This window comes from Apis florea, unplaced genomic scaffold (genome assembly GCF_048593485.1).
Source record: "Apis florea isolate Af1SG1 unplaced genomic scaffold, ASM4859348v1 contig_2350_pilon, whole genome shotgun sequence".
NCBI classification, from domain to species: domain Eukaryota; kingdom Metazoa; phylum Arthropoda; class Insecta; order Hymenoptera; family Apidae; genus Apis; species Apis florea.
Window position 1 is genome coordinate 5,692,111 of NW_028256565.1, and position 16,140 is coordinate 5,708,250.

The 16,140-nt window shown below is 49.8% G+C and overlaps 1 protein-coding gene across 5 annotated transcripts in view; it reads right to left on the reverse strand.

Moving 5' to 3' along the window:
• Positions 1–16,140, reverse strand: part of hth (Meis homeobox homothorax) — a 479,196-nt gene that overhangs the window by 150,522 nt on the left and 312,534 nt on the right. For all 5 annotated transcript variants that reach the window (XM_086904801.1, XM_086904800.1, XM_086904799.1 and 2 more), the window contains one exon: positions 14,106–14,254. In XM_086904801.1, the coding sequence (XP_086760927.1) occupies positions 14,106–14,254 (149 nt within the window). The remainder of the gene's footprint in view (positions 1–14,105; positions 14,255–16,140) is intronic.

Consider the following 16,140-nt stretch of genomic DNA (forward strand, 5'->3'; position numbering starts at 1 on the left):
ATCGCTATACGCGGCCGCAAAAACTCGGCCCCTCGGCGTCTCTCTCTCTCTCTTTCTTTCTCTTCGGAGGACTCGAGGACTCTGACCGTCTTTCTTTCCTCTTCTTCGTCTTCTTCGCCTCGCGAAGCGAATTTGCGGATTCGTTGGTCGAATCGTTCTCGTCGAGCATGCAAATCCACGGAGCGGCGATAATTCAAGATATTAGATGATCCTGGTGCGATACGGAAGATTGATCCTCGAAAAGTGAATCTCTCCCTATCTCTCGTACATCGTTCGGTGAGAGACCGATTAGGAGATCGAGAAGGATGAGGATGGACCTTGAGGACGGAGGGAAGGATCCTCGACGCGTTTGACCGCGATCGATGCTGGCAGAGGACGATAGGCGACACGTCCAGAGTCACTTCCAGCCCGTAATCCGACACGGTTCGTGTAATATAACGTAAAGGAGGCTGCGTAAGGGGCCAGACCTATCTCGGTTTTGCCGCCCGATTGTATAAGGTTACCCGCGTGGCTACGCTCTTTCTCATACCTCCTCGCTACACACTGGCCATCCTCGATAAGAGGAAAGGATGGAACGAAAACTAAAATTCTAGCGAGAACTAATCGCCACGCGAACGAAAAGATTCGTATTCGAGGGACTCGTATTCTTCCCGGATGGCCATCCTCCACCACACTGGACAAAGAGCCGCGGATTCAGTTCCGCGAACCAACGAACGCCGAATAACACCGGTAAATCATAGGAGCGGGCTTCGACCGTTGCCGGCAGATAGGTGGAAGATAAGGTTGGAAGATTGCGGAGCCGGCTCCTCGCGTGTATCAAAGGACTCCATCTGCGGCTGCGAAGCCACAGGCTCGCGTCCGAGCCACGGCGTCAATGTCAACGGCCTAATCATGACTAATGGTTCTTTGCCTGGCCAACCACGTCCTCCGCGGACCCACCGGACGACGGGCATTTCACTCGTGAGAAAAAGCGGGAAAGAGCGAGCAGAGGGGGGGAGCGCGCATTCCGAGCAAAAAGAAGAAGAGGAGGAGGAGGAAGAGGTACTTACACTCGCGCGGCGAGGCCACACGTACTCGCGACGCACGTACGCGGATAATGCGCCGGCATAATCGTGCGTGCGGAGAGGAAAAAGCGAATGAGGACGGGGGTTGAGGGCTCGCGTCGAGATAGGCACTTTGTAAAATCGTTGCTCCTCGTTTCCCCGCCACCGCGGCCTGCATACGCGTACCTGCCTACCACTCACGTTCACGAGGAGCGAAAGCCGATCCCTATCTGGCTGCTGGCCGTGTTCCCTCTCCGCCGTCGATCCGCGCAACGAGCCGGCCGAGGAGAAAGTCGATTTTTCTCCAATTAGCATGCACCCGGGTCGCGATTAATGCGATCTGACGGTATCCCGGACGATCGAGGGGTGGTCGTAATGCGGAGATTCGATCAGGGGTGTATCGTTACGGCCGAGATCTCGGCCTCGATCGGTAACTAATTTCGAACGGGGGAATCGTTGTTTTTGTATTTGTGTTGAGGAGGAGAGAGGGGAAAAAATCCTTGAACGAGTTTAGTAGTAGATTTTAATACCCGTCTCTATCTTCTTATTAATCGTTTCGCTACGGCCGACTTCTCCGCCGCTGAACGAGCATCAAAAATGTGCACGGTGTTCACATGTCGGAAAGATGGTCAGTTTACGCCTCACAACTCGAGTAACTTTGACGGTGTTTATTGAAAAAAAAAAAAAAAAAAAAAGAAAATTGACAATAACAATATCGATGCTACGTTTCCAGAGAAAGATACTCGATGCTCGATAATTCCAATCGTACGATACACGGCATCTTATGCAGAACGACTATAATTGGTTGTAATAACGAAACGGTTAAACGAAGAAACGAACGATAAAAATTGTACAAGCGTGAATATCTTCTTTCCGGCCGGATAAAACTGTTAACTTTAACTTAACCGTAAGTTTCGAGGCGCTCGAAACGAAAAAGAAAAAAAGAAAGAAAAAGAGAGAGAGAGAGAGAGAGAGAGAGAGAGAGAGAGAGAGAGAGAAGAGAGAAAGGAGAAAAATAAGAAGGGCGTGCGCGTGATCGATACGTTCCAATTTCCATCGCGCGGGGATTTTCCGTCTCTCCGATAAAAGAGGAGCAGCGGCGCAGCCAGAATTGCGTAATTCCGGCGCATTAGCCGGAGAGGAAATGTTTCTGGATTCCCAGCAGATCGAATGCCAGCGCTACCGGCAATTCGGATGAGGCCGGGACGAAGGGGGCGGCGGGATTGCTTATATAGAGATGGCCGTCGGTGATATAAGATCCGCCGGATCCCGTAGGAAATCCCGGGAACGGATCTATCTTACCCCGAGGGATAGGCGGCGTCGTGGGCCACGAGGGGGGAGGTGGGTGGGAGTGGAATTCACCTGTCAACCTGAATTAAAGGATGGTCGAGCGGGACGCGCGCGCGCGCGAGAGAGAGAGAGAGAGAGAGAGACGCGTTCCGCCTGCTCGTTCCTCGGCGGCTTCCAGCAATTGAAGCGTCTTGCGGACCGGTTAACTCCCATTTCGAGGAACCCACGTTGTTTCCACGTCTCTACGCTCGACCACCCTCGAGCCTCGTATCCCCGCGAATTCCAGCTTTCTCCTCCGTGTAATACACGTTAATGGAAGCCGAGGATTCGCGATACTAAGCGTGTGGATCGTTCCTCTTTTACCTCCTGTTCGAGGCGTCGAAACGAGGCGAGCGGATGAATTTCTTTTCTTCGCGTGGAAGAACTGCACGAGTTCGATTCGATCCGTCTTTCTCGAGAACGAATCGGAGGAAATGGACGAGAATCGATTGCGATCAATTTCGATCTCACGTTGACCGATCTTCACGTGTGGTGAATGAATAAGTATCGAATACGTACGAATACACCACGGTGATAATAAAACTTGTACTCGTCGAGAAGTTTTACCATCGAGCGGGCTGCGTTAAACGCAAAAACCACCTCTCTCTCTCTCTCTCTCTCTCTCTCTCTCGAATCATTTCCAACGGCTACAAACATATCCAAGCGTGCGCGTAAAATATGCCGGCGGAAGGATGGAGAGGAGAGCGCGAAACGGCCCCGGCTCTGAGAAGCGGCAGCGGTGAAGAACGGCGAAAGAAACGGCGGGGAGAGGAGAAAAAGGAAGAGGCGACGAACGATACCGCCTGAAGACCGTGAAATCCGGATCCACTGTGCGAGCCCTGTTCACCCGGTGAAGCGACTCTCCCCTCGCCCCCTCCCCGCCCCTTGCGGACGCCCAATCCGATAAAAGGAGGATGCTCGCGCGCGAGAAACGCGAGGAGAAACCGCGTGGAGAATCGGGACGGCGATTCGTTCGCCTCGCTGGTTCGTTAACCGTCCAATCGCGATGACGGCGTGTGTGTGTGTGTGTGTGTGTGCGCGCGCGCGCGCGCGCCGGCTGCAAAAGGTGCCGCAAAAATCGCGGCGAGCCCTCCGCTTCGCTCGAGCGGAGTCACCTCGTTCGCTCGGCACGCGTTCGTGGGGACACGTTCGAGGGATTCGAGAGAGAAGAAACTTCTCGCGGGAAGGGAAAGGCGAGCCTTTTCGCGCTCCTTCGAACGCCGACACCAAGCTCGCGAAGTCGGTCGTTGGCGCGCTCACGGGTCAACGGCCATTATTATTATCGGCGATTATTAATTAACGTTTCGTCGTTAATTACGCGATATAGAAATTGCACGACACGTTTGCTCGCTCTTCCGGCGTAATTCGTTGCCCGCCTGTAAATAATTTACACACCGAGTTTCCGGTGTTTTGTGCACCCTCCCCCCTCCTGCCTTTATCATTACACGAAAACCGATTGAAAACGAGTCGATGATATTTTGTCGATCGGCGATCGAATTCACCGCGTAAACGTCCGTCCCTATTGTAAGGGAGAGTGGTGGAGAGGCACGGAATTACGGAGTTTTTTAGGAGAGATAGATTGGCCGATCGAAACGGTAGACGCGATACCGATTAAAATTAGATGTTGGCTAGCTAGAATATCGATCGCACGAAACAGGCTCCAGACGCCAGATCACGGGGTGAATCGCGGGTGAACGGGACATCGCGGGTGAACGCAGGATCGAGATATTTTTCAGAGCTCGGACAGCTATGAGGGATTTAGAGGTCCACGGGGAATCGCGGATAAGTCGGCTCTCTCTAATGGGATCGCCATTCGCAGAAGGATCATTAACGACATGGTGGAGGGAGAGAGAGAGAGAATTCGAGGCGTTCTCGAAGGAGAAGGCACGTTTTATCCTCAGCCTAGTTCACGGGCAACGTGGCTGTTGACCATAAATCCACCGCCGCGCTCCCACGAGATCCGGCCGCGGCTGCACGATTTCGGTGTCGCGATAAGTGCGGGACGTTAAGCGGTTATTAAGCGAGTCCTCTTAACCGTAATCGAGGTTTCGATGCTGATGAAAGGACGGGGTGTATACGCGTTCGATATATCCTCCTCGGGAGCGAGAACGAACGAATCCTGCCTCGTTCGACCGACTCTCGCAATCGATTGAACGGACGTATGGATCCGCAAGGTGTCGCGGAGAGAGCGTAAATTTCAACGTCCTTTCGAGAAATCCTTTCGAAAACGCCGTGACTAATCCTTGCCGCCGCGCGCCAGGTTTTGCATATGGATGACGGCGCGCTGACCTTACGTCCATTATTCGGCTTAAACCTTTAAAGTCCGAGGAGAGCGGACGAGGAAAGGAGGAGGAGGAGAGAGGCGAGACGGGATTCCTCGCTTTTCCTCGGCACGCGTAATTGGATTAATTTAAACTGTAACGAAAGCAGTCCCTGACGAATCTTCTCGACGCGGGATTCGCGCCTCGAAAGTAAAAGAATCGTCGTCGGCCGCGACCGCGAGAGAGAATGGAGAACAACTTTAACCCGGCTGCTGTTTTTTCACCGCGTGGGATCTGATAAGACGCGGGGCGAGGAATGTCGCGAAAAGTGGACGCCTCGTATGCATCGCGAGGCTAACGAGGATCACGAGAAGGATAGCGGAGGCGATAGCCCCGGAAGTAGCGACGTGGCGCTGCGTCAAAGTTAAGCCCCGGCCGGGGTGGGCGGATGGACGCGAGATTACGTGGAGCGACAAGTAGGAGCAGAAAGGCTAATGAGTGGCCGAGGTAATACCGGGGCTCTGCTCGCCGCTTAACGCGCCTAAGGACCTAGACGCACATCCACATCTCTACCACGCGACACGACTCTCTCTTCTATTCCCCTTTTGCTATCCCCTTGCCCCGGGATATACGCCAGCTTTAAACCTATGAATGCATATTCAAGATACGAATGTTTTAAATCCCGGCCGGGATTACCCGTCGACGAGTCTGGACCGCCGCTCGGCTGAAAGAGGTTGGGACGGCCAAGTGGCGGGAGGGTGAAGGGAAGGGCGCGCCTCTGCGACTATAAAGACGCGGCATTTTATTATTTTTCATATCGACAACCGGGTGGGATCTGCAACGGCGGTGTGGTGGTGCAGGGCGAAGGTGGAGGAGGAGGAGGAGGAGGAGGAGGAGGAGGAGGAGGAGGAAGAGGAGAGAGAGAGAGAGAGAGAGAGAGAGAGGAGAACGAGAACAACGGCCACGATGGAGAGAAGGTAGAGAGGGTGAGGAGGGTGAGGGATTAACGGCGATAAATTTCGCAAAAATAGGGGCTTACCCTGTCGTGGGGCGACAGTCTAATCCTGGGTCCGCGCGCGCCACCCCTTTCGCCTAGACGGGGATGCTGGCTCTCGACACTGAACCCGGTGCTCGCCCGGGATGCACCGCCGTTCCTCTCCACGCCGCCGATACACGTCCGTTCCGAGGTACAGCTAACCGCGTGCAGTTTTTGCAATTATCCGCTCCTGCTCTTAAGAATCCTCCTCCTTTTTTTCTCTTTTCTTTTTTTTTTTGTTCTTTTTTTTTTTTTTTTTTTTTTTAATCATCCCCTGGCCGGACACACGGCGACCGCCGTTTCGTAGCTCGGACGGTTAATCTGCCGGAAAACTGGGCTCGCGATTAATTTCGCACGGGGATCGGTAGTTTCGGTTTGAAATTGGAAGATCGATCGATCGATCGATCGATCGAGAAGCCCGGATTAGCTTTCGAATCATCGTTATATCGCGACGCGTGTCGTTTCGCGCAATTTTATATAAAATATATCTGAATATAAATTTTTATTCCCTTCAGAAAAACTTTGCTCTCGTACCTTTCGAAAAATTTTTGCGCGAAAGTATATACACATGTTTCTGGAATAGGCTATCATCTCTAAGTTTCCAGCTTCGTCGTGTTGCACGTTTCGGTGGAAGTAACGTAGCATAGAAGAATAATCGTCTCGGTTTCTCTCGCCGTAGCGGCGGCGTGGGCGAGAGCGGGGGCCTTTCCAAAGAGGGAAAGAAGGAGATTCGGCATTCAGCCGGGCGTCCAGGATGGACGCAACAATGGCCGCGCATCAACATAATTACAGTTCGCTTCGGTACCCGGGATGGTCGCTCGACGAGGGCCAAGTATTATATTCAAATGCGAGGCGAGGCGGCGCCAGTGAGCACGAACCAAAAGGCAGAAGGGGTTGCCGTACCCCGGAGGGGCCAACCGAGGAGGAGGTTGAAGGTTGTAGGTTGACCGTAGGGACGAGGGACGCGGTTGGAGGGATACCTGGAAGCCAGACGATGGAAGGACAACCGAGAGGACACGGAAACGTCCCTTTGACCGGGCTACCAACACGGAGACAGAGGAAATTACGTCGTCTTGCCTCACCCCTCTAATGTATTTTCCTCGCTTTGAGGAAGCGGGTTAAAGGATATGTATTGCCTCGAAATTCTGGATTTTAAAATTCGAACGTTCCGCACTTCAAATTTGCCAGAAATAATCGTTGCTCGGTTGAAAAATTACGCGAAACGAAGAAAATTCTTCGATAGTCGATCAGTCGCGTGTATTTAATAACGTAATAACGTATGTTATAACAATCCTATAGGGATATTCCTATGGGAACGAGGCAAAAATCAATTTTAAATTCCATTCGAGGAAACGAAAAAAAAAAGAAAAAAACCCCTAAATCTCGTTCCACAGTGAAAAAAATCCCCCGATACGTAGTATACGGATCGTAAAACGATGGTGGGACACGTTGGAATAAAGGAACACCGGCCGGGGAGGGGGAGGCACCAGGACTTCCCGACCGCGGTAAAGTCGAAGGCGGAACGCGGCGCGAGGATTTGTTCGAGCGGAAAACTGCCGCTCGATGTATGCAAACGTCTCCTCCACGTCCTTTTCGAGCCGATAGGGTGACAACGGTCGTGGAATCTCGTTCCTTCGCCGCCAAACAATTGTCCAACGATCTCCCTCCCATGGCGCTCCACCTAAAAGCTTCCACGAAACGAGCTCGTCGTTCCTCCAACGCCGGATCTGGCGGATTCGCGGAGAGACCTTGACCCAGCGATCGGCAAGGACGGGCGGAAACGGGTCGAGGGGTGGTGGGTTCCAGAGAGAGAGAGAGAGAGAGGACAATAGATATCAGCCGGTGTACGCGGACGCCACGGCGAGATAGGAGATCTAAGTGGGCCATGCCGCGCTACGGTTATGGCGGCATAAAACGGTCTGGGTAGTGGAAGAGGGAGGAGGGGCGGCAGTCAGCCAGCTGGCGGGTCGTGGCAGTCGTCGACTCGAGTGCCGTCGAGAGCCCCTTTATGGGCGAAAAAACGGCCGCTATCATTGTCTATGCAAATTGTTTAAAATATCCGGGGCTAAGGCCGGCTCCCCTCCTCCCCCTCCCCTTCGTCTTTTCCGGGGGCGCCGTTTCCGTGAAAACGTTTCGAGACTACTCGTCGACAACTGCCGACGGGTTGGGGATGTCCGCAGGAGAGGAGTTGGGAATCCCCGCGAACGAGGGAATCCCCCGTTTTTCCCTCGATTTTCGTGAACGATCCTCGTCAAGTTTGATCGTTTGGAAAGGTGAGCTTGAATTTGTTCTCTCTCCGTGGATGGAGAATTTGATGCGGGCGGGAAGAAAAGATTGTGATGCGATCTTGGATGGATGTTGATACTTGATGACTACTCGTTTGCATCACAGTGCTTTCAATCACTTTTTCGCGTTATTTTCTTGAATTGGAATCCTTTCAATGAAAAAATGTATTCTTCGTATGTTTCTCTCTTCGAAAAGGAATTTTGCCAATCAAGCTGGATAAAGATAGAGATCGCGGTACGTAAAATCAGATTATCAATAATAAAGCACGAAGAAACAATAACTGGACGGTTGTAAATATTAAAATAACGAAAATTTGGAGAAAAATCGGGGGTTAAAAGGGGCAGGGACAGAAGAGCACGAAACGAAATGTCCGAAGCGAAATGGCGGATTCGATAAAAAGGCCGGGATTATGGACTCGTTTCACAGTGAGTAAAATCGAACGTGGAAGAATGCAGCCACGCGTCAGATCGATCTCCCCTTTTTGTTGGCAGCTTCACGCTGCGTCCCGATCCGATCGGCCCGCGCGATACGGATGAATTAAAGATCGCGGCAAGATATATTGGAATGGCAGCGCGCAATACGCTAAATGAAACGCGGTTCATTATCGATCTTGATGAAACTGCATCTCTCAGCTTGTGGCCTCCGGTATGGAGGCACGCGTGTGTACGTGCGTACGTGTGCATGCGCGGATAATGGCATTGCCGGTTTGCGGTTTGTACCGTAGGCAGCATTACCTGCCTTAGATGGCTTATTGATTGCCGCGATGCTATGCTCCGTTCTCGTGTTACAACACGAAACACGGAATAAGAATCATCGCGTTTTCGTTTCTCCCTCTCCTTCTCTCTCTCTTTCTATATATACGCCGATCGAATTTATCTTCCCCTCGAATTTCGACTGGAAACGAGGCTAAATGTTGGAATTAATCGTGCCGGGATTAAACGAGCATTTTTCATCCCTCTCTCGAGAAACGTTCCTCTCGTTTAAACATTCATAGACCGTGCGAGAGAAGGCACGAAAACTGAACGAAACCTCGTTCCCGAAGAAATTTATTTGACCGACGGCGAGGTAGGAGAGAGAGAGAGAGAGGAGGTTTCGAGGCGCCACTCGATACGTGAAACGGCGAAGAGAGCGCGTAACTGGCAAATGTAATTTCGCGAAATGCTTCCATTGATATAAGAAGGCGCTCCTCCCGCGGTGTCTAGGGATAAGGGTGACGCAGGGGGTGAAGCAGGAGGGAAGAAGGAGCGAACGTAGAAAAGCGGAGAAGGTAGAAAATGGAGAAACGGGTGGGGAGGGAGGAGGGAGGTCGCAGGAAACTGCAAGCTAGACGGATATATCTTCCGAGTAAATTAAAATGGATTTTATATATATACATATATATAATGCGTGTGTGTGTACGTCGACTCGATCTCTCTCCATCTTCTTTCTTCCCAAAGCTGCGCGTTATCGCCACGCGCGATTGTTACGCGACGCTACTCGCAACGGAGTGGCAAACTTTCGTAACGAATTTCTATCCTTTCCTCGAAATCTTCGCCGCCTCTTCGACGCGATAGGAAATAAGGGAATTATTCGAAGAATAATCCTGATCCGATATCAAGAGAAGGAGATCCTCTGCGTACTTTGGCTGTGTCTGGTAGAATAATTTGCAACGCGACGCGCGTACACACAGACGCGGAGGACACAGACGGAATCCTAAAAGGAGGACAATTCCGGGGAAGAGTGGAGCCGTTTGAAACATCGTGTTGTCCCGGAGCAACGGTGTGGCGAAGGAAGGAAGGAAGGAAGGAAAACGGGAGAAGAGAGGAGAGGAGTGGCATAGTAGGTCGGTGGCCACAATTCTGGAAAGCCCAAGTTGGCTGGCGTGGAAGGTCGGGACACGGAGTCGACCATGATGTATGCTCCTCTTCCGTCTAATTAAACTTGGGGAGGGTCGCAGAGTTGGTTGGTTGGTTGGTTGGTCGGTCGGTCGGTCGGTCGGTCGGTTGGTTGGTCGGTCGGTCGGTCGGTTGGTACGCTGGCTGCTCGGACAGACGTACGGTGAGGGGCGGCCGTCGGGATGGCTTTCAAAATGACAGCCAAGGAGGGAGGGAGAGAGGGAGGAGGAGAGAGAAGGAGCGAAAGCGGTGAGAACAACGGAGAAAGACGTCGCCTCTCGACCTCTCTCCCGGAACAACCGGAACGATTCGCTACTCTGACGTCGTTACGACGTCCTCCGCCGTTTCAACATCCTTGTATCGAATTAACGTCCGTCCATTTCTACCCACCTTTAGAGACGTCTAAATTGTTCATTTTCTTCCGGGGGGACGGATAAATCACCGAGACTCGAACGTTTCTTTGCGCTACTCGAACGGACTATTTCCCCGAAAGCGATTTTTCACCGACAACCACCGATTTTCCCGGTAAATTTTTCACACAATTTTCCTTCCGCGATTTCTCGGCTTCTCTTTTGTGTATCGAAATCGAGAGACACAGACCCGTTGAATGTCTCGATTACGGATCCGCCTTTTTCTTCTCTCTAGTTCCTTCGTTGAACGAGAAACGAAGAACGAATCGCGTTAGATGCGATAAATCAAGGGAAGTTGAATATAGCTCGCGATGGTAAATTTATCACGGTGAAAGCGAAACTCGAGGGGGCATCGTTTTCATCGGGATCATTCCAGATCTTAGCCGGCCACCGACCACGGCGAAACATTTCACCCCGAAACATTTCGAAATCGCGGCGACCCGCGCCAAGGAATTCGTCGGAGCTCGCCAATAACCTGTCCTCGTTCGAGAAAGCCAACGCCAATCCCCGGCTCGCGTTCCGCATTGACGTGCGCCGAGAGAAAAAGAGCGAGAGGCGAGGGGTGGGATAGGAATCGTACGCGGGCCACATACATAGTTTTGCATAGGATAAAAAGCGTGTCGCGGTCGTAGACGAGGGGAAAGGGGGGAAAATGTGGCTGAGTTTCGGCCGACGTTCGAGTTCAAAGGAGACGAATACCGAATGGAAAGAAAACAGGCACGGCTGGTTACATGTCGCATATTGCGAGACGTTTATTAACTGGGTTTTTCTCTTCTTCTTCTCGAGTTGTTGGGACACGAGAACTTTGGTCGATAGATTGCAATCAATGAATTGTAAACGAATTTATTTCAGATGCGATGTATGTATTTAACGGGAATATCTTAAAAAAAAGTCCATCTAAAGACGAAATTCGAAAACATAATGGAATAACTTCGAACGAAAATACAAGCGAAATCGGCGAGGAGCTAGTTGCATCGTGATTGAGCCACACCCGTTTCAGACATCTGTTCCGCGATAATTACAGGCGAAACGGAGTCTCGCGGGGTGGAAAGGGAGGGGGACGTTAGCCCTTGTTGGTGGGGCCGTAAGTCATCGCGAGAGAAAGATTAGGACGCTAAATCAAGACTGTTGAGGCCGTAATTCGTTTGGTGGAAAAAGGGGGATGTCGGAAGGAGGTCTTTAAGAGAGCTGGCACTCGAGTGAATACACGCTTGGCTCGAGTCAGTTACTCTTTTAAGCCGTAATATGTATCCACCGCGGCGAATGAATTCTGGTTCGCGGTATAGTCTCGCTTAATCGCTCGTAATAACGCTGAGACGAATGTCTGAGCGGGACGACCGTCACGAAAAACCGTTTCAATTTCTGGCAATGAATACCTCGTATCGTAGCACGACGATCCTCTCGTCACCAATTTTACGAAAGAAAGAGCACGTGTCTCTTTAACACTTTACCTTTATCTCTTATCTCGAAACTCGGATCTCGAATTACGTCAAATACATTTTACGCCCGATTTTCGCGTAATAACACGGGACAGATTTAAAACTCCTTTCAAAGTCGTATCGTAATTCGACGAGAGAATAATCGACGAGGAGAAAGTATTAATTTTTATATTCGTGCTACGTTCGTTCCTTCGTTCTATCCGCGCAACGGTCGATAACTAATTACTACGCTCGTTTCCCAACTATTAATAATTAACTCTCCTTTCTAAATTGCGATATCGCCACGCTACGCGTTCAACCTAATGTATTCAGCGTATATTTCCATTCCAAATATCACGTTAATAAGATCGTGTCCACTCGTTCCTTATCGTTCACCGATAATCGTTTGCCCGCCGACAGATGGGTAATAAAATTTCGCGAAGATCGGTCGTGGACAGGGAATCAAATCGACACCGGTATCACACCGGTGGGGACACGCGATTCTCGAGTTACATTAAAATCCTTTCAAGCGTCGCGGCGTTAACGCGAGGAGAACGCGATTAAACGCGAACAAGAGGAGAGGAGTTGGTCGCGTATCGGGTTGGACCAAACCTCGTCTTTTCACGAGCGCGATACCGTCATCGCGCAAACAGCGTATATGCATTAAACCATGAACCCACTATCCCCGACGTCATATCCAATACACGTTGTTAAGGAGGGGAGGGGTTGCCGAAGCCGGCGGTGGAGAAGCGTGGAGAAAGCTGGGCGAGCAGGGTAACGGGGGCGGCGCGCTGGTTGCAGGGTGGTTTCCAGGGTGGCTGCCCCTCCCCAGGTCCTCCCCTCCTCGTGCGGTAATGGCATTAACCGAGCTGCAATATGATTACCGCTCTCGCAAGGTAACCTGATCACACTCGAAATCTATGGGGTGTCCGTGATCCGAGGGACAATGTACGGGGTGATTCTCTCGACCGTACCCGTCGCGTCGACAATGACAATTGTGTTAACTCTTTGCACTCCGGGCGAATCAACAATGGCGAATTTCTTAGCTAACTTAAAATGATTTCAAATTAACGTATGAAACTTTTATATTTTAATATCTTATCTATCTTTGTATATAAAGAAAGATGATTTATTGAATGTTAAATTGTTGAATGTTAAAAATCTATATTGTTGCGTGATATTTTTAATAGTAAAGTAATTACTAAGAAGCATCCTCGGTTTTTCAGGGGAAATATCACAATAGAATATCGTTGCAAACAATCTTACAATCCCAATAACGTGTTTCTCATTTATTGTCTATTATTCTTATTTTTCATCTTCTTATACTACATCCATATTTCTATCACTATTTTCCTTCCCTTTATTGTCAATTTCTTAATGAATGGAAATAATTTCATTATTCAATAACGAAAAATCAAATTCATTTCCACTTGAACTAATTTCATTACAGTTCAAAAGTGCGCTTACAAAACTCGGAAACTTTGAAAATAATATTTCTATCGTCACGAATGTCAAATTCGGACTAACCCCGAAAATAGTTCGATCCGAGATCACGGTCTTATTTCAGATGAAAATCTAACCATTTGATAATATATTTTTCTATTACGAGATTTTCATAAGATTATACTTTAGACTTTATAAAATTTAAAAAAAAAAATCAAACATAAATAAATATTGTCGTTCGAATTGCTGCATCAATCCAAGTCATCGTTGGAGCGCAAAGGGTTAAAATTTAGATTACTAGAAATCTGCAAACGTGTAGTAAGTACTGCTTTTGGATTTCTTTTTTCTTTTTTTTTTTTTTTTTTTTTTCCCCTCAGAAAGATAACGTCGTTGCGCAACGTCGAAGGAGAACAAAAATGCGCTACATTCTTCTCCCTTTCGAGTCTCCTTCCTTTAATCGCGTTGCGCTTTTTACGGTTCAGATTACTCGTGAATCATTAGATGGGCAAAGAGAGTCGGGGACAGCGGCGGGGTTACCAAGAGGGAGGAAGAGGCACCCATACTGCGGCCACCGCTCCTTATCTTGGCATTAGGAGATTAGTACGTCCCTCCGAACGCGTTTTTCCATCTTCGCCTCCGCTTTCTTTTTCCCTTCGTTCCTTTCTCGAGCTTAACTCCGACGCCGGGGTAAAAGCAATTTAGGAAATGTTTCTTTTTGCCACGCCGTTTCGTCGCGTCGTTTATCTTCGCTCCCGCTCCGGTTTTAACCGGGCCTTGATAAGTGAATAATCGTTGCCAAATATTTAGGATTATACTCGACGAGTTTTCCTATCGTTTCACCCCCTCCCTTGTTCGTAACAATCGAAAAAAAAAAAGAAGAACCTCGAAGAGTCGAAGAGCGCGAAGATGATGAGGACGATGAACGACGTCGTTTCGTGTGGACGAAACTGAACTGTCGTCGGGATCGACGAAAGTGACGAAAGACACGAAAGTTGTACCACTTACCGTGAGGTGTTGAAACAGCCACGCCCTGAGGATGTTGGTCGCCACTTTGGGGAAGATACCCCTCTTCTTCTGATTCTTCTTACCCGACGAGTCGTCGTCTTCCTCGCCGGTACCCTCGCCGCTTCCGATACTCGCGTTACTCGCGTCACCTGCGAATAATCAAAAACCGTGATCTTGTTAATCGTCCTACTAATTCCAAAAATTCCAAAGTTTTAGAAAAAAAAACTTGTATCTAGAAAAACTATTGAGGGAGAAAGAAGGAGAGAAAGAAAGAGGAGAGGGGAGGATAAAAAAGACGATAAATCACGGAGGGTGCATTATTATCGAGGGTGAGATTTTTCGAGCACAGTTTAAACCACGTCCCGATTTTCGGGCGCGAAACAGACCGAGAACGATAACCACCTCGTCCCCCTCCCCTCCCCCCTATAGGTCGGTTCCCATGCATACAAACACCATTAAGCCACCCGCAATCACCCCTGTCCCTCTTTCGCTCGGCCCCCCCTAAACGTTTCCAGCCCCGATCCGACTCTCCCCATCCCCCTCGCTTTCATCCCCCTTGGCCGCATTAATTCCCCGTCATTTATCAATCTTAGCTTTTTAATTGCACGGTCACCGGGGACCTAGGAGCAGCGAGACGGTAATGAGAGATATTAAGACGGCTTACGGGTCACGCTTTCCCGAGGCAAATATCATTTTTATAAATTATCGGGAGCCATTTCCAGGTATTTCTCCCTGGCTAAACGTGCGCCCCGCCCCCCCCCCTTTTCTTTCGCTTCTCTCTTTCTTCCGTCAGAACCATTCTTCGCATTAATTAAGAACCGGAGCTGATGATGAACTCTCGTCGAAAGCGCGGCCGCGTGAAATTGACGGCCTCGGGGGAAGGGGTAAGGATATTTTTTTTTCGCGAAACTCGATAAATTTTGTTAAACAAATCCGAATATCGGTACGGCGAATTGGATAAAGTTTACAAGAGAGGAAATAGAGAGACGAATTGGATAGGCAAGGTACGATTGTGATTGCGTTGTATGTTTCTGAATGATGTCTTGTCTTTCCTTCTGTTTCCAGTATTAAAAGGGTGTATTAATAAGAATAAGAATATTGCAACGGAAGAGGCATTTTAACAGGTAATTTCCATTCATTTTCTCAAGGAGCGAGCAGAAACTCTCCCTGATCGAACCAGAGACGGAGAAAATTTCAACGACGAACCCAATAATTTATCATTCAAATATATAACCGGGAAATTATTCGAAATCAACTCGATTCAATCATTACACGATTCCATAATTAACTCTGTAAATTATTTGCCTCCTCCAAAGAGGATAACGTTCCCCTTACGATCAGGCGTTAGATCCATATTTGAACCGCGCTATCTAAAAATAGCGCACGGAAGTCGCGATCGAACGAGTGCTATCCCGATCCGAATCGAAATTCACCTGGCGTGTGCCCGATCTCGTTTCGAACCGGCGGAAGTTCGAGGAAGTTCCCTTTATACCTCTCTCTCTCTCTCTCTCTCTCTTCTCTTTCTCTTTCTCTCCGTTCTGCCGCGGAAGGAGAACAGGCTACTTACGCGGACGGATTATAAATGACCGAGCCTTATCGTGGTGCCCAAGGCTCCGGTTCCCAAGGTTCTATCGTAACAGAGAGATCATGGGTGAGCTCCCATGGGTTTCACGATGACAGGTCGCCCGGGGGCGCCCGACCCACCCACCCCTCTCGAGAGAAGGCGGCCCCGTGGCCGAGATTAACTTTGAATTCGTACGGGGTGGGTGGGCAGCACGGGGAAGGAAAAATTTGTCCGTCCGTCGTGAACGGAAACGGGGAGATGGATGGATGGAAATCGTGGCTGCGTATTCCTCCTCGCCGATTTCGTGGGGGATTCCAGGGAGAGAGAGAGAGAGAGAGAGAGAGAGAGTTGGAGGGAAAAGCGATCGACTTCGATCAAGCCTCGTCGACCACCTGCCATTCGATTTCGTTGCCCGACGAGATTCCCGATCTGACGGTGGCGGGATACGCCACCGTCCCATCGACCGGAATA